Below are 22,029 nucleotides of genomic sequence, written 5' to 3'. Positions count from 1 at the left end.
AATCCAATGTTATTATCTTGGATAATAGGTTGTGTGGCGGTAGGATAGGATATGGGTGTGGTGGTAGGATTTGGGTGAGGGATTGGATTCTATAATTTACCAATTAAACCTTTATCTTTTAGGGACTCTATATCTTGCAGCTGTCACCTTCTCAAATGGTATAGCCTTCCCCTTCCCCTCCTACTCCTCCCTTTTTCTCTGGCTGTAGAGTTTCCTATCAATTTCCTTGAGGCTCTGACTGTTGTTGACTATGTCTCTTCCACCCCCAACCCCACAGTTGAGACAGAAGGCTAAAATGAGATAAAATGGGATAAATTCTCTTCCCCTAGATAGGAAACGGGTCTGCAAAACAGAACTTTGTTATGGGGAAGTCTCTGGCATATGTCATGATTTCTCCTCCTTTTCCCCTGCCAGAGACATGAAGGGTAGTCCTTTTCAGTTCTTCACTGTGGGAATCTGCTAGGGTTACTGGTTGAAAAGCCCATGAAAGCATGCCCCCCAGAAAACTGAAACCCTGAGTTTCTCACCTTCACACTAGCCCACACTCAGCCTTCAGCAATTAATCAGAATTGTCATTTAAGTGATCCTATAATTTATAGTTCCAGTGGATTCTGCTCAGGTGAGCAGATCTGGCTGTGACTCTCTGGATGCACTTGACTCTCCAGATTCCGGGGTGGTGATTTGCCCTGTGACCTCAGTTCCTAGTAGATCCAAGAAAATTGTTGACTATTACTTTATTCAGTTTCTTCTTACTGTAAGGACAGGAGTGACAATTCCCAAGTGCCTTCCACGTTGGGACTGAAACCAGTCTCTCCACACATATTTTACATTATCTTCTCTATCCCTACTCAGAGTGCATGAGTCCTGGCAGTCTGTTTTGCTGCCAACTACACCCTTCCTGGCCTTCTCTGGGTTATAAAGTCTTGTTTCTGCCAATTTCCTCACATTGTTTCCTGTTCAGCTCCAAGTGTTATGTAACCATGGGACAGAGCTGAGCCAGTGCTGGAAATGAGCAGAGACAGTAGTCCCTGAGATTGTGCTCTGATATCAGGTGGTAGGAGAGGCAAACCATGAAGACTGGGAACCTTCATTCAGTTAAGGATGCTCCTCTGAAATCTGAGGAGTGGTACAATCCCTGTTTCCCATATCATGAAAAAGAAAGAAATGCTGTGTAACAGTTGACCCACAGACTCTGAAGCATGCCCTTATATCATTATGTTTGTCAGTTAAGCGCATCATCTGATGATGCTGTGACAGGCTTGACAAAGAAGGAATTCACATCGAGTTGAGGTGAGTTATATTTACGTGACTTAGGAAGCAGTGATCTTGTTATCGGCCTTCTTGGCTGTATCCGCTTCCCTTTACCTTCATAAATAGTACTTTTACAGTACAACTGATCTATGTGATATTTTTGGTACCAAGGTGGCTAGAGCACCCAGATCAATCTAGATAATTTTGTTTATGGATGGGTACTATGTATCACAAGATGCTGAGAGGTAGAAACAAAGAATTGGCTCCCTCGTGGCCTTCCAAGGGCAAATACCTCCAGACTGGGGGCAAAGGAAATTCTTCCATCTTTTCAAATGGTGCCTCCTGCCATACCCTCTGGTATGGAACAGGCTGTTATGATGAACAGTTGGTTGGTAAACCAGGAGGGGAAGATGAAAGATACTGTGATATGAAGAGAATTTATGCAATATTCACGTTAGGGGAAATTTTCTCCCTTAAGCTGATTTTGAGTTATTTAATAATACTTTCCATGATGCTGAAGACTATCAGGCCCTTAAATTGTCTAAAATGTTTTGAGTGTTCTGGTATCTGCCTTTCTCAGGATTCACAGAGACTCCAGAGAGGCTACCGAAGGAGGTAAAATGGAAGAGATTGGGGTGGAAGTCAGGGAGGAGACAACATGAACATAAATGGGAGGCTAGGAGAGCCCCAGAGAATGGATGAAGATGAGCAGAGAAAGCTTGGGTGACAATAGTGGGTGAAGACAGCCATCCCGAAGGTTGTTAGGAGACAGGAAGGGAGAAAACGGAAGAGGTGGGGGTTCTGAAGTGATCAGTGAAAGTATAAGGCTAAGGGATATAAAAGCAGTCAGAGAAGGGAAAAGGAGAGCTAAGTGACATGCAACAGCACATGCAGATGCATGCATGCAAGCACATGCGCACACACACGCACACTGTTACTAACACAGGGATGGGCCCCCTACCATCGCTGAATGCACGGTGCAGATAACACTATTTGCAAGAACTTTGGAAATCATACCTTGTTTTGTTTAAGGGCACCTTTCTCTTTCATATGAGGGCAGTCCTTCCCCGTCACCACAGCTTTGATATCTGCCACCGGCACTGCAATTCATAAGAAAATGAAAGTCACTACACCATGGGAAAGCTGAGATGTCAGTAAAGAAGCAGGGGTGAGCACGGTGTCTGTGGGCACAGCTGTCATTCCTGGAAACTACTGCAACAAGAGAAAAGAAAAAAGGTAAAAAGAGAAAGAGAAAAAGGCAAAATCCCAGGACCAGAAACTAAAATTGATTCTTATATTTTACTAAAAAGCATCCCTGGGAAGAAAAAAAAATCTACGTTCACAAGCAGAATTTGGTTCACTAAAACAAATCCTAAGAAAACCCATCATTGTTGTGTAAAAGTAATGGTATCAGAATCAGCAGTAATGATACTACTACTAGCAGTACTGATACTGATAATACGGAAGAACCGCTGCTGCCAGGAACAATGCCAGGTGCTTCACACACACTGGTATCTCTTGCTACAGTACCTGCATCTATTAGCTTCTGAGTGTTGGATAACAAGGAGAAGCAACCTTACCACAAAAAAATGAATCCGGATCTGAACACTCACTCTCCAAATTCCAGCTCTCTACCATCTTGTTATTTTTTTCTTAAATTTATTTATTCATGAGAGACACACAGAGAGAGGCAGAGACACAGGCAGAGGGAGAAGCAGGCTCCATGCAGGGAGCCCGATATGGGACTGGATCCCAGGACCCCAGGATCATGCCCTGAGCTGAAGGCAGATGCTCAACCACCCAAGCATCCCCCATCTTGTTGATTCTCATGGCAACTTTGTGAGGCAGGCATATTTTTAATCTCTATTTTACAGACAACAAAAGTAAACTCAATTAAAGAAAGGGAACATTCTTTTCTGATAGGGAAATGGTAGCTGGTATTAATCTTAGAGATCCTGAGAATAATGTAGTTAGATAAAATGATGTTATCTCATGTCTTACTCAGGACTTAGGAGGAAGATAAAAGACATGGACAGGTTTGAGCATTGGAAACTTTTTGCCAAGATCATCTGAGAGAGAAAAGGCAGTAAGATGGTTTGGAACCACACTTTAAAAAACTGTGAAATCACCTGTTCCTCTCCAATCCCTAGTCTTTTAGGCCCACAAGGCATTGTGAACTTAGGATCTGCAGAAACTTTGAGTAATCAATGCCTTAGATTCCCCTAATGAAGAAGATAATAAGAGATTTCATAATTAAAGTTCATATACCTTTACTGAGGAATTGGGTTGTAGGGGAGAGATTTAGATGAAGATGAAATGATGAAACATATAGAATATCAAAATGATACCACAGGAAGACCCTGGAAAAGCTAACATTTTCCAGGTTCCCTACAATTGCTAAGATCTTGTTCAAATCTGTTGAGAGCCCTAGAGCTTTCTCTAACCCTGGACAGAAGTGGGGTTGTAATGAACCCTTCCCATAATCTCTGCACATCCTCCCTGCTCTCTGTTCCCCCATCCACTCCTTCATCTTGCAGTCCTGATTCTAGATTGCATGGGCAGATGTTACTTGTGCTGACCGATATCTGGTCTTCCTCCCTTTCTGGGCATTGGAAGACTATACTTCCCAGCAGTCTATGCAGTTAGGTTGGGCCCCCTGATTAGGTCTGGCCGGTGAAATGTGAGAGGCAGCAGCATGCATGTGTCTTCTTGAAGGAGGCAGTAAAAAGTCCACATCCATCAGCCTCTCGTCAGAAACTGAACAGGCTACACTTTCCATCCAGATGGCACAGATGTGGGATGGCATAGCAGCCATTGGTGTGGCGCAGTCCTTTCACAGCCCATGTCAGTTATACAACGTGGGTGAGAAACTCTTGTCATAAGCCATTGAGATCTGGAGCTGTTTGTTCCAGCAGCATACTGCAGCAATGCAGCCTACCTTGAGGGACATCATCCTTTTTACCTTGGATGCTTTTCCTGCCCCTCTGATTTGGCATCTTCCTATAGATGGTCTCTATAATTCCTGGACCTACTTGTGACCACAACCGGCTGACTTCAGCTCTCCTGAAATCCATTTTTATAACCAATAATCAGCCCTGTTCCCCTCAGTGGTCAATCTGGTTGCCTCATCACTACCCCAGGAGGGGGACATTTGGGCACTTTCAGAAGTTGGGTTGACTCTGTGTTTACTTTTCAATTGAACATCCACCGTGGAAGTGAATTTGCGAAAGAGTTAACCTACCAATTCAAAAGCCTTCTCAAGCTTCAGATGGAGTTTGAGTCACAAGTACCTTGCGGAAATCTTTTGTTGTATAATATATAACATGGTCAACGAACTAGAAAGAGTTTCTACAATCTATAAATACTAAGTTACCCTTTGGCTTTGAAAACCCATCATATGGAACCCGACAAGAGTAACACAAAAGTCTACGGTGGGAGTAGTCTTCAGAATCTCTAATGAGAAGGCTTCAGGGGAGAAAAGGAACTTTTCCACCATGCTTGTGGCAGTACATATTCTGTTTTTTATATGTATTGTCCCCTGTCAAGGAGACAAGCTGCTGTATTACTCACAGGATTATGGCTAAGAGGAAACACAAAATTCTAAAAATACACTGTGGCTTTTAAAGGTTGCTGTTTGCATAGTTTGTCTCTAGATGTACTGGAAGATTAGGCATCAGAAGGGCTAGAATGCCATCCTTTCTATTCCCATGAGCAGAATCAGACTCATGTCCCTTGAATCTACACTCTGAGGAGGCAGGAGAGGGCTATTGATTACTTCAAAGTCAGGCTAGTGTTTCCATTAGACTTTTTTTTTTTAAATGTGGGAGCAGTTTAAAGAAGTGGTACCCGGAGATATGAGAAATAAAAGGGTCCTTGCTGGCACCCTACATCCCACTCTAAATCCTTGGGGCATTCATTCCTTTCAATCTTTTTTCAGGCTGAAGCCTACAGAGAAGAAATAAATGATGCAATGTCACGTAGTTAGTGGGGGACAGAGTTGGGACTGTTTTTTCTTCTACTCTATGCTCTCTCGCTTAGTCATGACTTCTCCCTATTTTTGGAAGGTATCAGCACCCAAATCATGCTGAACACAGCCCCAGAGGTGGCTGGCAATCACTTCAGATACTCTAGGAAACTCTATGGCTGCTAATTTTTGTGGAAGGAACTGAAATTATGATTTAAAACAAAAATACAACTGAAAAAGTTAAGTATAGCCACCAAAATTCTTTTAGGTTTCACCACTGGGAGCTAAATTGAGGCAGAAACCACCCTAGGAAGTAGTTAGTAAGCCATGAGCAATTGCTGTATATACAGCACCATAGGTGCCTCTAAGAGTGGTGATACAGATGAGGGACAGGTAGACCCTATCCCTGTACAGTTCAGTGAAGAATCTGATCTCTAACTTGGCAGCACAGAGCGGTGGGAAGGGCTGTGCCTTTGGAGTCACTGACTGGCTTTGAATTCTAGATTCACCACTGGTTGTTCCACTTAGGGCTGAAGTGCTTGGAGCCTAACCTTCCTCATCTGCAATGTGGAACACTTACATCGGTTACATCATAGAGTTGCCCCAAGAATGACCTCCTAACACTGGACCCAGGATCATTGTTGGCTTTTCATCTAGGTAGTACAGGGTTGGGGGTAAAAGCTAGGGCTATGGAGTTGGATGGTTGCATAGATCTCTGTTCTACTGTTTACTAGCCATGAACAGGTTATTTAATTTTTTCTGTACCTCAGTTTCCTTATCTGTAAAAGAACAATGGGGTCCACCTCTCTAGGTTAGGAAGAGGGAAATTTATGTAGAGCTTTTAGCACAGTGCCTGGCATATAGTAAGCACTCAATAAATGTTTGTAATTATTCTCATTATCAATAATCAAAGTTAATTGTCTCCGTAGATTGAGGGACCTGAATTATTCACCTTGCTTCAGTGACCTAAATTTCCACTTTGCTGTCTCAGCTGCTCCTCTCATCCTCTGTAATAGGCTTAATCACCCTGTGAGGGAGTGAGCCTTTTCCTCGTTGGCCCCTTTGATGTGGGAGTGAGGAGCTCTGGCCTAGATTCTTTCAAAGGGCAGCACTGAGGAGCCTGGGGGCACCCCTGGAAAGCCATGGAGTCTAGTGACTATTGGGGGTGACAAGAGTCTGTAAACTGGTGGTTGAGATGTGGGGCCACCTCTCCTGCCAAATAGAAGTAATACGAGGAGAGATTTCCTAAACCTTAAGGGGTGATGACAGCCAAGGAGAGGCCCTCAATCTTTACTCACCCTCTCTTTATTAAGAAGATTCAATTACACTCTTTGATTCATCAATATCTCAATATTCAGCACTGATTAACTCAAGGGGCGGAAGACAATTTCCCCCTTGGTCTCAAGAGAGGGCAGTCGTACATGGCAGGAGCAGTGGCACTTGATATTAATTAAAGGAACATTTCATTTTTCTAGTGGAATGAAGTTTATGACTTCTAAGGGCTCTAAGAGGATGGGGGCAGAATGCAGAATTGGAATTAAATGCAAACCAGTGGCAGACCTGAAGCAGCAAACTTTAGTTTCCTAAGCTGGGGCCTGCTCATCCCAGGCACATACTGGGCTCATTTTACTTTTTTACATGAATACACACCCTCCTTGGCTCATATGTGCATACAGATACAATCTCTCTCTATCTCTCTCTCCCTCTCTCCCTCTTTTTCTTTCTTTCTTTCTTTCTTTCTTTCTTTCTTTCTTTCTTTCTTTCTTTCTTTCTTTCTTTCTTTCTTTCTTCTTTCTTTCTTTCTTTCTTTCTTTCTTTTCTTTCTTTTTTTAAATGTTTATTTATTTTATTTATGATAGACATAGAGAGAGAGAGAGAGAGAGAGAGAGAGAGAGGCAGAGACACAGGAGGATGGAGAAGCAGGCTCCATGCCGGGAGCCCGACGTGGGACTCGATCCCGGGACTCCAGGATTGTGCCCTGGGCCAACGGCAGGCGCTAAACCGCTGAGCCACCCAGGGATCCCCCCCCTCTCTCTTTCACACACACACACACACACACACACACCCTCTTACATGCACACACCTGTACAAGTATGCATTCCTGGTTTATCCTGCAATGGATAAACTGTTGATGGAACAGCTCTTTTGAAGTCTGAAGTACTGGCTTTCAAAGGCTGCAGAGGAAGGGGTGGGCTGGGGGTTTTGAGCCATTGTCGAGGGACCACTGTAACCCTTTCCCGGAACCAGTATCACTCTGTGGCCACTCCCAAAAGCTGTCTGGAGATTTGCAGCACTGGCCTTACTCTTCTGTGACCACCTGTTGAGCTGGTTCTCCCCGGCACTGGTAGTCTGGGTTTATAGCTAGTTACTTTCACCCTGGCCTCTTGGGGTGCAGGCTTTGGTAGAGCCAGGGGGTATCAGCTTGTGGACAAGCCCTATAATTGCCCCTACAAGGCTTAGGAGTGGTCTACACCTCGACTTTCTCTAGGAGCAGGGCTACCAATTTCCTAAGCAGCAGAACCAGCTAGAATGGGAGTGCTGCATATAAAACCTGCAAACAGGGCAGCCCGGGTGGCTCAGCGGTTTAGCACTGCCTTCAGCCCAGGGCAAGATCCTGGAGACCTGGGATCGAGTCCCACATCAGGCTCCCTGCATGGAGCCTGCTTCTCCCTCTGCCTGTGTCTCTTCCTCTTTCTATCTCTGTGTGTCTCTCATGAGTAAATAAATAAAATCTTTAAAAAAAAAAAATAAAACCTGCAAACAATGCCAATTGGATATCCATCTCTGAGTTGAGAAGTGGATCATAGACCTATAAATTTGGGGATAGGGATCCCTGGGTGGCTCAGCGGTTTGGCGCTTGCCTTCGGCCCAGGGCATGATCCTGGAGACCCAGGATCGAGTCCCACATTGGGCTTCCTGCATGGAGCCTGCTTCTCCCTCTGCCTGTGTCTCTGCCTCTCTCTCTCTCTGTGTGTCTCCCATGAATAAATAAATAAAATCTTTTACAAAAATATGGGGATAAATAATATGTCCAGTGAGAGGGAGAGCCGATTCACTGTCTGTGTGAGGCAGAAAGTCAATCAAGGTGTGTGTGTGTGTGTGTGTGTGTTGCCCAGATCACTTGCCTATTTCCTGGTCAGGTTAAGAACCAGACTATGAAGACTTTGTATATAACTAGTTGCGTTGAGTAACAGTAACCTTTAACTCTTCATTTTACCGTGGTAGAGTCTTGATTCCAAATTGCTGGCCTCTGAACAGTTCCAAGTTCACAAGGGAGGTTTCACCAGTGAGTTTTCACCAGTTAATAGCAAACAGAGGAAAATACAGACACAGCTGTGAATTTTTAATAAAGCTAATGTGATTTAGTAGATGGGACTGTGCTATATTCCAAGATTAGGTCTTTTAGGTCTCTCTTATTGTTTTTCATGATTAAGAGCCCATTTTTAATGAAAGAAATGTGATATTAAATTTTAGTTAGATCTCATTTTTTAATGGAAGACCACCACGAAGAGAAGAGTATCAGGCAGTGCCTAGCTCGGTGGTTCTTGTTTTCATGAGCGTGCATCAGAATTGCCTGGAGAGTCTCTTAAGACTGAGATGGCTGGCTCCCAAACCCAGTTTCTGATTCAGTAGGACTGGAAATGAGGCCAGGGAATCTGCATTTCTAGTACGTTTTCAGGAGATGCTGTTCATGGTCCAAGGACCATACTCAGAACCACTGGTCTGGCCTGTCCACGGTGGAATGGAGAAGGCTTTCTGAGACCTGAAGGGAGGGTCCTCATTAGGGCCAGAGCCCCAGAACGCTGCCGCAGTAGGGGTTCACAGACACTAACCCAGACTCTGCAGTCATGTGTTTCGGATTTCCTTCTCCTCCCACTAATAGGTACCGATGATGTGGGCCAGGAAGGCAGTGCTCCTATGACAGCAAACAAGCTTGCTTCTGAACTAAATGACCCTATGAAGACCAGAGTCTTCCATTTTGCAGCAGGGGCAAAGAGAGAATGTTCCAGCGTCTGAATGTGTCAGGAATTTCTCACTGTGGTTATTTGTTGCCTTTAGTAGCCATGGGCTGCAAGGAAGGCAGTCCACAGCTGACTTCTGTGGGTCCTGGGGTGATGAAAGGAAGGGTGCTGGGGCTTGGCATAAGGATTTGATCTGGTCAGCATGACTTTTGAAGACTATTTGAAAGTGTTTTTTTTATTTTTTTTTTCTCACTCTCACTCTTTGATTTCTCCACCTGGGATATCCTCTGAGGTTATGTTCATTTTATCTCATTCCTCTTCCAAATCAATTCATGACCCTGGTATATTTTAATGTTTCTTTAATACCTGGTTTAACTTGTACACTTAATATTGTCTAAAAACCTGGAACCTGGCTTGGTGTTGGGCTAAAATAATCTAGTAAATTACGGACTCTTCAAAACATACATGTTAAAACAGACACCATGCAGAAACAGCAAATAAATACAAATAACATGTATTTCAGGGAATCGTTAGTTGACAATGGACTGTAACTGATCATAGATTTTTCTAAGTTACCTCTCCTGAAGTAGGTTAGCCATACTGCGGTCTGCCATTAGCTCTGCATTATAATTATAGGATACACTGAACTACAATGAATAAATGTGCTAGAAATCAAGCACATGATTCATGAGAAATTATTTCATCACCAGAATAAGACAACTGACAGAGTCAGGCTTCTATTGTCTTTGCTTCTTGAAACAGCACCTGGAGAAGTAGTGCAAAAGTGGATGTCTGAACCCCAGGCGTACGTCTTTCTGGAAAGATATGTGAGCATTCCTTCTGTGCCCTCCTCTGTTCAGTCCCAAACCCCTAATCTCTCAGGTTCTTGTCCATGATGAGAATGCTCAGGCCAAGATGCTCAACAAGATGAGACATGCCCAGTGGATTTATTTGGGTTGGTCGTTTTCCAGCATGCTATTTTGTGACCAGGAAGCTAAACCAACAATGCAAACTCACTCCTCCTGCATGGGAGAGCCACTTACGTTTGTCCTGCAAGGAATCGTGGGGCACTTCTCCCTGAGGACTTTCTTCCAAGTCTCCATAATGCAGGACCTTGTGGTTGGGTGAAAGTCGACAGTACCAAAACTTGTCTGAGGGAAAAATACAGACACAAACACACAAATTTATGAGACAGGTGATTCTGAATTCCAAAAATATCGACATCCTTATTTTCTAATAGTCTTGCCTGGAAGTGCAAGTAATGCATTTGATTTTAAGTCTTTGGGAAGGAATGAATTCTAGAGCCCTGGGCAATGAGTCCCCTTTGGATTTTGATATTTAGTTGGCGCTGTCCTGCTTAACCACTGGGGAGGTTGTGAAATCCTTCAGGAATACTGACACCAGGTTTTCTGAGGTGGTGGTTTCCAGAGCATCATTTCATTAATATCTATAATGACTATGGGGTTTACCACTTGTCCACTTAGGCCTGGCAGATGTGGGGAGGGAGATGTAGAAAAAACGGCTTTCTTGGAACTCTTCTCCTTCTACATACCTCTTTTAAGACTGTTGAGATAGCTGTGTGCCATATCTTAGTTGGTATACCAGACCCCCATCCCTGGGGCTACTACACACCAATTAATCAAAGAATGAATTGTCAGGATATTAGTGATACACATGGGGGTGGAATTCATGAGGAAATAATCTAAATAATTCAGGGATTTATCCAAAGCGCGAGGATATTCACAATCGTCTCCTCTCTAATTCCTAGAGTTTATTTCTCTAAATAGACATGACTAGAATTGGGCTAAAGGGTACAGTCTCCCAGTTATAAAATGAATAAGACATGGGATGTATTGTATAGCATAGAGAATGTAATTGGTAACACTGTAACACCTTTGTATGGTGACAGATGGTCACTACGCTTACTGTGGTGACCATTTTGTAACATATATAAGTATCAAATCACTATCTTGTACGCCTGAAACTAAAAACATATATAAAATATTAAGACAAAACCAAAGAAATAGGCATGACCAGGGCCTTAGGGCCATTCTTATAAGTAACTCCGTCACTTAACCTCCTCTGCATTCCCATGTATTAAAAATATTTGAATAAGCCTGTGAGGTAGGAAGGAGGAGGCAAAAAACACTTTTTATAGATAAGGAACTTAAATTGTGACAGCAATCTTTGTGACGCTCTCAAGCAAGGCTGTGCTTAGACGCCTCTTCCCCCAGGAAGCCCTCTCCGATTACTACTGCTGAAGGGACTCTCCCCATTCTCCTAGCTGCCCCAGCATATTTCTTGATTATTGGTATCCCCATGGTAAGCCTCTTGGTATTTCTCATCATTTGCCACAAGCCGCAGGTAAGCAACTTGCCCTAGCAGGTGTACTGTGAACAATTACTGATGCAAGAAGACTCAGGATACTCATGAGCTCGGACAGTGTGGGGAAGCCAGGGCTCTCTAATGACAGCCACTGTCTTCACAATTGCACGGTCCCAATCCCTTGGCACAGTGTCTGGGACATAGGAGTTGCACAGTTGGTGTTGGCTAAGTTGATAAATGAGGACCCAAGGAGACTTGGTCAAAACGCTTAAGGCACAAAGCATGCATGACCTTGAAAGCATCTGTACGCCCATCTGTGCAGTTATGTAGTTGGTGAATATGGTGGCCTTGGTCAAGTCACCTCATTATTGTGTCTGCAGATGTATTGTTTTGAACTATTCTAATTAGAAAGTGCTCTGTAACATTGTAAGGAAATGGTTTTCCTATCTAAAATTGCCTTCATGCAAAACTTGTGTTTTAACTAAGACTCTTGTAATAGAAAAGTAAGTTTTATTTATTATTTTTAAGATTTTATTTTTTTATTCATGAGGGACACACAGAGAGAGGCAGAGACATAGGCAGATCAAGAAGCAGGCTCCCCACGAGGAGCCCAGTGCAGGACCCGATCCTAGGACCTGGGATCACGACCGGAGCCGAAGGCAGATGCCCAACCACTGAACCGCCCAGGTGCCCGAAAAGAAAGTTTTAAAAATGGAAGGAAAACCACACAATGAACAAAGAAAACTCCCAAACTTGACCCACAAAAGTGAAATGCCTCTGTGATTCCTATCTTCCTCATCTATAAATAGGGTTTGAGAATTCTTGAGTGCAGTCTGAATATGGCAACCCATATATTTAAAAAGAATATGAATTCTGGTGGAAAAATGCGAGAGGAAAGGAAAAATTACTTGACGGCTAGGGCAGCAGCTGGTCTTGCTCAATTTTCAAAATTAAGTTCTATCTATACATACAACACAGGTCATTTTCCTGGGAGAGTATTTCAAAGGGAGAAAATAAAGTTACTCCCTGAATAATTTCCAGTCATTTCAATTAGGCAAACATATAATCATCAGTCCTCCACGAGGAGAATACATTTGGGAATTGGACTTGTGATTCACAACAGGAATTGTGAATTCCAAAGGAGCTGGCCGTGCTTTGGCCGTGAGCATCAACAGTGCTCTTGGGGGGCCTGCATGATGGGCTGCGTAGCTTCTTCCTCCCCAAAGGGAGCTTTCAGCTCGTCTAAGTGGCCTGCGGAGACTGTGCAAAGCCAGCTGGAGAGATTTACTATGATGCCTCCTTCCCGACACCTCGGCAGTGGGAGTTTTAGCTAGTGAGCAACTGAAGGGTGTCCAAAGCTGGCAAGGAAGTCAGTGAGCTGTGCCCTGGGACACGCTGGTCTTATTCTGAGTAAGGGCCCAACCTATTCTCTCCAGGGATCCCTCACTTCTTAAGCTGGGATAAGCTCTAGGGGTAACGGCAGCAACCCAAAGCCCAAGGGTCAATATGACGCAATCAAAGATCATTCATTCTCAGGATGCTGGGGGAGCATTACAAAATTTAAGTGGTACAAACAGATAGATTGTGAAGTAAAATGCACAACTTATATTCATTTGTAAGTCTTCCAAAATCTCTGCCGCGTATACTTTCAAGGGACGTTTATTTATCCAATGAATATTTGCAGAGTGCCTACGAGGCAGGCGCATGGCAGTCTACTGGGTACAGCAAAAAGTCATCAGTATGAAAGGCAGACAGATGTGAGAGACAAAAGCCAAGAAGTTGAAGGACAAAGAGTTCCCCAGGTTCTTGGTGGCAACTGAGAGAAACATGGTGGAAACACCCGTTTCCTAGGTTTGGGAAGTAGGCTTAGGGACTCAGCAACTCTGACTGTACCACAGGGAAAAATGGGAATAGGGAAGGTCTCTTGTGCAACATATTCTCCAACTCAGAAGCTAACAGAGAACAGTGGCCAGTTATCAGGGTTCCTGGAGGCAAAGCAAGCATCGTCTTTGCAAAGTTGCGATGGCCATTAGCTGAAAGGGAACACAAAAGGCTCCCCAGAACCCTGCCATGACAATATCAGGTGCACAGCTGATGGAATTTCCTCCTTCCAGAGGCTTAGGTTCTCTTGACTTTTATGACACCACACTCCTCTGGTTTTCCTCCTGCCTCTGGCTGACTCCTCTCCTTCCTAAGGAGTTCCTTTTTCTCAGTCTACTACTAAAATGGGAGAGAGCAAAAAAGATCTGCACGTCATTGGTGTAAGTGATTACTTTGTTCCTCCCCATCAAACAGGAATCTTGGATGGATGGCAAAATATTAGAGACGGGGCTGAAAAGTCTTGGGGAGGCTGTTTTGCTCATAAGCCAATGGGTAGATATCATGCCAATGCCTTCCTCAGGATAAAGGCTGGAGTCATTAGCTCTGGGGAGGTTTAGAGGCATCATAACTGGTGTATGTCTGTCTCCAAGGTGGAGCTGCTGTAAAGGACAGCAGAACTGCCAGCCCTGAGCAGCACAACACGCCGGCTCATCGCAGGAGACAATTTTAGTGTCAGCCAGCAGCAGCAGCTTGATTTGCAGTTTCTTTTATGGTAAGAAAAATGTGTATTTCTTTTCAAAACCCAGCGTGATGTTACTAGTTCCTCAATCCCTCTGGGCAATGAATGAGTGGATCGTGTCACTAAAAGCAATTAGTAGGAAGCAGTGAGAACATTATCAAAGATTGTTTACTAGCATTTAAAGAATAAACAGGAGTTAATAGAGAGGTCTTCCAGCCAATTATGAGTGTTAGCATGCTAATAGCCATTTCTTCATTCTCCAAATTCAAAAACTGACAATGGAGACAATTTTGTGCTTCATTTTCTCGTTCTATCTCTGTACGCGTGCATTTGTGTGGGTGTGCGTGTGTGTGTGTGTGTGTGTGTGAAGAATCAGAAAAGAAAGCCGGTTTTAGAGCTCACAAGCCTGGTGAGAAGGTCTCCAGGGCTGATTAAAGCTATTCCCAATGTCGCATAGATCATTATGGAGCTAATAACCACTGACAACTGTAATTCTTGCAGCTTTGTGTGATAGAGAACTTTCTGAAATGACAGAAATACTCTGTGGATACTTATCCAATAAGTAGGAAAAGAAGTTTCAAGTTTTATTTAATTTCAATTAAATGAGCCATAGGTAACTATATCCAACAGTACAACTAATGGTTAGTCTCCATCATCAAGGCTAGAGACATATTTAGGGCTGGCCAGCAGGACTGCAGGGGAGCTGGGCAAGTGGAATACCAGCTACTGTTGTTGAGTGGGAAATGCTGGGGGGGTCAGTGGGGCACAGGGCACAGCAGGAATGGAGTCTTGATCAGCTCTGCTGTGGACTCAGGGGCACATCTTTGTCTTGGGTACAAAGCCCCTGGTTGGCAGATAGGTGCTGCCCAGGGGGCCCTGAGAGTCCTGTTTGGGAAGCAGGTGACTTTCACTAAAGTGAGATCTTAGGGCACTTCCATCAGGATTTTAGAGCTTTCCTAGGTTAACCTAAAATGTGCAACATCTTTAGAGTGTGCAGGTCTTTTTCCTGCTCAGGCTTGAAGCTTTTCAAGTCATAAAACACAAAAGGGACCCCAGCAATGGTTTTAAAGGGAAATGTCTTCTTTGAGGGGTGATGAGATACCAGATTCCTCTGCTGGTCCAGTAAAGGAAGACAATGAATATAGGTAGAGACAGAGGCCCATCCTGCCTTCCAAATCTTCCTCATTTCACTGGACAGTCTTCAGAATGAGAGATGGCTCCCTGCAGACTGCTACTTTCTTTCACAACAGAAGAGGACTCCAGAGCCCCAAATCCTTTTAAAGATGGTTTGGCCAGGGAACCCTGGGTGGCACAGCGGTTTAGCGCCTGCCTTTGGCCCAGGGCGCGATCCTGGAGACCCAGGATCAAATCCCATGTCGGGCTCCCGGTGCATGGAGCCTGCTTCTCCCTCTGCCTGTGTCTCTGCCTCTCTCTCTCTCTCTCTCTCTGTGTGACTATCATAAATAAATAAAAAAATTAAAAAAAAAAAAAAAGAAATAAAGATGGTTTGGCCTAAGTGCTACTTTGGAGTCATACGCACCTGGCCCTCACACATCAGTTAAGTGGCCGTGGCCAAGTTACAAGAACCTTAGGGATTCTGTTCTTTTGTTAAGTAATGTTAATTATCATATTAGTAAAACATATATAAAATCTCCATTTCTGCACCCTGCACAGAGGTGGCTCACAACTTCCTGTTCTTCCAATGAATGGCAACCCCTCTTGTCCACTCCTGCTCCCTCCACCTTCCAAGAACAAGGATTATCTCTTATTTCGATCTACTGGAAAGTGCTCTGTCCCTGAAAATCAACTGGATTTTCTTCCTTTGAAAATCCACTTTTATTTATCCTTGCTTTTTAAAAAAATTTTTATAAAAAAAGGGTTATGATAAGGTTTAATTATTGAGTGAAAAACTTCAATCAAGGATAGAGGAAGAAATAGCCTGCTCCTAACAAGAGTTCATTTGGTTACCATGCCTGAATATACCACTTGGCTCCAGGTTTTCTTAGTGAGCTGAAAGACCAAAGTAAGGTATATCCCTCCTGGAAGCAGCATGGAAACATGCCAGTTCCTCAGGGGCATATGTTTTGCTCACTTCCGAGTCCCTAATTAAAAGTTTATCGAGTTCATGCTTAGAGAAGGGATGTTGGCCAACAAAATGGACAGCGTTTTCAACGAGAAGCAAAAGTTTCATATTATCATTTCTTGTAATGACATTCCACTGTGTAGCCCTGTGCTTTTATCAAGGCTATTCAACACAAAGGATTCTGAAAGACCCTAATCTCTGAAATGTAAGGAAAATAGCAATTCCTGGTCCTGCAGATTCTCATGATGCAAATAATGGCTAACATACACAACTTCTGGAATTTTACCTGAATGCTGTCCTGCAGAAGCCCAGGAGACACAGAAGCAGGGCAAACTATCTAACTATCTTACTCTGGGGTAAGAACAGAATGGAGTGAGGTTTAGTTTGTGAAATCCTTTGTCACTCTCTTGCCTGTGTTTAAAAACCTATATTCTGAGGATCTATAAGCTAAAATTAATGCTAGATATCACTAAAGCATGTTAGACAACGTGCAAAGCACTCTACTGAGTGCTATCAATGCAGGGTATTATCTAACCCTTACTTACAACTGTTTGTAACTGCAGGAACTGACGTCATTTGACAAATGAGGAAATAGGACCATGGACAGCGGTCTAGAACATTACCCAAGGCTACCCAGCTAGTGAGCGGGGAAAGCAAGGCCTTGAAAGCTGCTTGATGGGTCTCTCATGACTTACTGCCTCCAAGTTCTAATGTGGTCAGAATTCCTAGAAACCCAGATTTGTGAATCTCTACATCAGTCTAACCAAGCAGCAGAGCTGTGGATGAGGCAGTCCGGATGATGGGCAGGTATTAACTCGGGTCTTCTAGCCAAAGGCGGTGTTATAAAGGACTCTATCTGTTCCTCTGCTTTCCAGTGCTCTGGGACAGAAAGCTCTTTCATATTATCCCCTGTAAAGCTGATACCTAAATTGACTCATCACTATTTGACTCACTGTCGAATAAGTTTAAATGGAGCGTGGCCACCATTCCTTCCCAGTGTGCTTGCTCTTTGACCTGCGATGGCACATGGCTGTTCCCTTCTGGGAGCGCCTGTGGGAGCACACCTCTTCCGAAGGGATTAAAATGAGTTTACATTGTGTCCTCATGAATCTGTGTGAATCTAAGTGGAATGTTTCGATGGGGTGATAGGAAACCAATTTCAGCACTGTCTGCTTTGAATCCCTAGTTTTAAGCACATAGACCTGGTCACCAGCTCTTAAATCCATTCACCAAACACCAAAAGGCCTTCCTTTCTGCACCCAAAAGGATGATTTTATATTAAATACGGATGGCCGGGCTCTCTAAGGAGCTTGACTGATAAATGTATAATCCAGGTGCTAATAATTTTTTGTTCATTAGGTAATTTGTTTTTAGAAAACCGGAAAAATTTGCAGATAATTGGCTGACACTTCTTTAGCCAAAAAAAAACCTCTGTCATAATTACACCTAGGAACAGGATTATTCTAGTAGAATCTATCCCTTTCAGCCTAGAAAGGGAAGACTCATGACAAAGTAGACTGGAAGGTGAAGTTGAGCTCTCTGAATTAGGTTCCGGAGGATTCTAACTGGACGTCAGTGGAGTAACTGGATGAAATGTATCTCCGTGCCATCTCCTCCCTCCTTCTCCTACTTCTATGTCCTTTGGCCAAGTGAATAAAAACTTTATAAATCATCTTATGGGAGCAATATGTCCCGACTATTGATTTTTCCAAAGGTGATGAAGAGATCAGGGATAGAATTGACTATCTGCCCACCTGAGCAAAGAGATAGATCATCTAGTCCTATTCTCCCACTATAGTAGGTGGGAAATTGTAGCCCTGAGAGGTCACATGTCTGCCTACAGGCAAGGCACTCAGCTGGCTACTTAGGGTTGGGAAGCCTAGAACCCAGTCTACTCACTCCCAGCACGTTGCTCTTTTCCTACACAATCTCCCAGAAGAGTAGTAGCTTCCCTCCGTTGTTGCTTTCCAAGAGCTACAGTCGTGATCACCTTCCCTCCCCACGCTAACTTTAGGACACAGGCATTTTGTCCTCATTTCAGATAGGGGAACTGCCCGTGGTCACACAGCTGGTCAGGCACAGAGGCAGGACTGCACCCATTTCATCGGGCTCCGGGGCTCTTGTCCTCACCACCATGCCCCAATACCTTCCTGGAGCAGCATCTGCCCTGATGACAACATCCGATGCAAGGATTGCGGGGAGAAAGGACGGGAGCTCTCTCTTCTGCTGTTCTCCCAACCAGAGCCTTTCTCGGCCCCAGCTGTAACTCAGCTCTGATTATTATTCTGCCCATTGTCTGCTCCCCTGAGGCCCCTTCTGAAGCTCACTGCTATAGCTTTCCATCCTCTGGGAACAACCTACATTTTCATTTCTCAAGGAAGCCCTGCCTTCGGAAGTTCCTTAATATGATTTTTAACCATCATATTTGAAATAGTTTTGATTTTACTCAATATCCAGCACAAAGCCATTAAGGCAAATGGCCAGGGGGATGGGCCCAGCATAAAGAACACGAAGGATGTTTGTCATTAGTGGGTGAGCTCTGTGTCTGAGCAGAGCATCTGCTCGCTGGCTTTCAAAAATATCTACCCGAGTTTCTCCTGGGCCGTAACTGGTGTTTGTTCTTGGTATAGTTGCTACTGCTAATGTGTGTTCTTCACCTCTCCCCAGATCTTCTTTTTCAGTTTTATTTTCTGACTGTGTGTTTAGAGGACAGTACGATGTGAATACTGTGACTTTGTAATCAGCAGCCTGTCAAGAGAAGAAGAAAGCCATCCAAGGGCTTCACTTCCCTGACTCAGAAACACCTGGAAGTGCTCCCTACCTATTGGAACTAGTCTAATGGCACCCATTTTGGCATGATATTTTGGGATTAAAATTCACTTGAGACAATTCAGAACTTCTTTTTGCAAGACTATGAACATTGATTGATCCTATCCTGTCTTGGTTCACTGTTACTTATGTCTCCAAATAAAGTAATTTCACCTAGAAGGGAATCAGTATGGGGGTTTGAGAATCAGGGCCATTCATGATGGAAGTTCAAACCCAACAGTGGGTGCCAGCTTTCCTGTGTGTGCAAGCTGCATCTGTCCACGACCATCCCGATACCTTCCAAGTTGGTGCTTTAGAGAATTATTTATTAAGAGTTAGTGGACAGGGTTATCTGTCAAAACAACAGCAGAGTGAGTCATTAAAAGTAAGGCCATAAAAAAATAAAAAGAAGGGCTATAGGGTGGCTGGAGTATGAATCCTTGCTCTTCCACAACTTTGGGCAAGTTGCTTAACTCCTCAGTCTTGGTTTCCTTATCTGTGAAGTGGTGTAATCACAGGGTTACCCAGGGTTACCAGGAGGATGAAATGCGTTAAAATAAGTAAAATGAGAGCTAGTATGTGGTAAGCTCTCAATACATGTTAGCTGTTCTTGAACAACTACTAGGAGGCTCAAGGCACTAAATAGCTCAGCATGGCTCTTCAGTTCCATGGGTCTTCTGGTAATTCTCTGATTCTCCCTAGGAATGCATGGGGAGTCAGAATTTACCTGGGCTGCTATTCTCATGCTAAGTCCCATGCTGCATGGCCAGCCCTTAAAGCAGCACCCATGCCCCGTGATTCCCCGTGGAGCGGGCCGCTGCTCACCCTAGCCGAGGGCAGGGATGGCCCCAAGCACAATACCTTGCCTCCGCCGGCTGTTGAGTTTCCTAAAGCAGGTCCCCTCCACGAGGCGGTTCAGGCGTTGCTGTTTGATCAACTCCAGGATTTCTGGTTGAATCTTCTCCTTTAGTTCCCTGTGAAGGACAAACACACATTGCACAGCATGCCCTGAGAACAGTGCGTGGTTGAAAGGGCATCATGGGCAGATGGGGCAGGAAGTGCAAGCTGCATCTGTCCACGACCATCCCAAAACCTTCCAACTTGGTGCTTTAGAGAATTATTTATTAAGAGTTAGTGGACAGGGTTATCTGTTAAAACAACACTATAGATTCTCTGACATTTACAGAATATTCACAAAAGCACCAGCCGGTTCAGTGACGTTTTGCTAGACCAGTCTCCTGAGAAATGTCTTTCCTTGTTTCACAAAGCCACAGATAAAAACTCACGCAGAAACACACTTGGCTTTGCCAAGGCAGTAAACCTTTGGTCACATGTCCTCCCTACAGCAGGTAAGCTCCCGACTACATTTGTGATCTGCCCGAACAGCAATATTGGGCAGGCATGTAATCATTAATTCCACAGCAAACACTGTCCTGGGCAAACCACAGGACCACAGTTTGCTTTCCATTCTATCACTCACAGATGGGAACAACACATCACCCCAGATCCCAGCCCATAGAGATTGGCATCATGATGGGACAAATTAGGGATTATTTGCATCTTGAGTCAGGCTAATACAGAGTAACTTAGTTTTAGATGCACTATGCTGTTAAGATATCAGGATAGAGTACAGTGTTTTCTAAATCTCTCTCTTTTTTTTTTTTTTTAAGAGCAGAGATTTAAAAAAATTTTTTTAAAGATTTTATTTGTTTATTCATGAGACACACTCTTTCTCATGAGAGAAAGAGGCAGAGACACAGGCAGAGGAAGAAGCAGGCTCCTTGCAGGAAGCCCGATGTGGGACTAGATCCCAGGACCCCAGGATCATGCCCTGGGCCAAAGGCAGGTGCTCAACCGCTGAGCGCCTGCCTAAAAAAAAATTCTTAAAAATATTTTATTTATTTATTTGAGAGAGAGCAAGAGGAGAGAGAGGTAGGGAGCAGAGAGAGAGGGACAAGTAGACTCCACAAGGAGCCCAATGCTGGGCTTCATCACAGGACTTGAGATCACAACCTGAGCTGTAATCAAGAGTTGGATGCTTAAACGACTGTGCCATCCAGGCACCCAGGAGCATAGTTTTTTTTTTTTTTTTTTAATCATCATCAAATAAAGCTAGAGTTGTTCTATTTGAGCTGGACAGGGAGAGCCGTCAGCAGTGTTAAAGTAGTGATTAGGATATAGAACTTGAAAGACTTGGGTTTCAATCTAGACTCTGCCCATGACTTGCATTTCATGTAGCTCATCTAAGTGTCAGTTTCCCCATCTGTAAAATCAGGATAAGAATCTTTTCTATGAAACTGCTGTGACTCCCAAAGGAGACAGTGTGAGTGCAAGTGATTTATAAGCACTGGGCAGGGACAAGAGCTATCACTGAATTTGCCTGACAATATTCTTTCCTTTCCTCAGGCCAACTCTCCATTTGCCCCTATTTCACTGTAGTCAAGGCTACCTATCTGTCAGCTTCAGCTTTAACTCTGGACCTGCTCTGGAGTGCAGGCAAACTGTCTACACAGGGTGTTCAGCTCACAGAGGGGGTGGGGGGGAAGGCACTCATGCTTTTAAGTGTCTGCTCTGAGAGCCAGGTAGTAGTACTATCTGATTTTAGCTCAGTGAACATCCCCTTCTCACTTTCTTTCAACCCCCCCCAAGTTCTGGGAATAGGTATTAGTGTCATTAATAAGTGGGTATTATTATTTCTATCTTACAGATGGGGAAAGAGCTCACAGAGGTTAGGAGTGGAACTCAGTCATCTGCCTACGACCTGCTTCTATTTACACGTGAGATAAAGAGAATTAAAAAGTCACATCAAAGGACCTGGCCATCGAACAGGGTGTGGTAATACTCTGCTAATACATATTTTAAACTCAAGTGGCTTCAAACCTCCTGTCATTTGATACTGTTCCAACTGAACATCTATAAACCATAATATGGAGATTGAGCCCTAATAACACAGCTTGGTACATTTGTAGAGCTTTCCTGTGCAGATCTCCAGGGTCTCGTCTCAGGCTTTCAAATATGAAAACTATTTATTATCAGTGTTCGGCTTTTCTAAAATGGACTTAGTAGACTGCAGCTT

The 22,029-nt window shown here is 43.9% G+C and overlaps 1 protein-coding gene and 1 long non-coding RNA gene across 8 annotated transcripts in view; one reads left to right on the top strand and one right to left on the bottom strand.

Moving 5' to 3' along the window:
• Window positions 1-22,029, bottom strand: part of ELMO1 (engulfment and cell motility 1) — a 526,171-nt gene that overhangs the window by 13,826 nt on the left and 490,316 nt on the right. For all 7 annotated transcript variants that reach the window (XM_072783482.1, XM_072783477.1, XM_072783480.1 and 4 more), the window contains 3 exons: window positions 19,815-19,927; window positions 10,221-10,328; window positions 2,269-2,351 (listed from right to left, as the gene is read on the bottom strand). In XM_072783482.1, the coding sequence (XP_072639583.1) occupies window positions 2,269-2,351; window positions 10,221-10,328; window positions 19,815-19,927 (304 nt within the window). The remainder of the gene's footprint in view (window positions 1-2,268; window positions 2,352-10,220; window positions 10,329-19,814; window positions 19,928-22,029) is intronic.
• Window positions 13,636-21,908, top strand: LOC140608675 (uncharacterized). The gene is made up of 3 exons (XR_012010655.1): window positions 13,636-13,763; window positions 13,974-14,095; window positions 21,661-21,908. It is a non-coding gene; the product is annotated as an uncharacterized lncRNA (long non-coding RNA).

Source organism: Canis lupus, chromosome 18, assembly GCF_048164855.1.
Source record: "Canis lupus baileyi chromosome 18, mCanLup2.hap1, whole genome shotgun sequence".
In the NCBI taxonomy this organism is placed as follows: Eukaryota; Metazoa; Chordata; class Mammalia; order Carnivora; family Canidae; genus Canis; species Canis lupus.
This window is presented reverse-complemented; position numbering and strand designations above follow the sequence as displayed.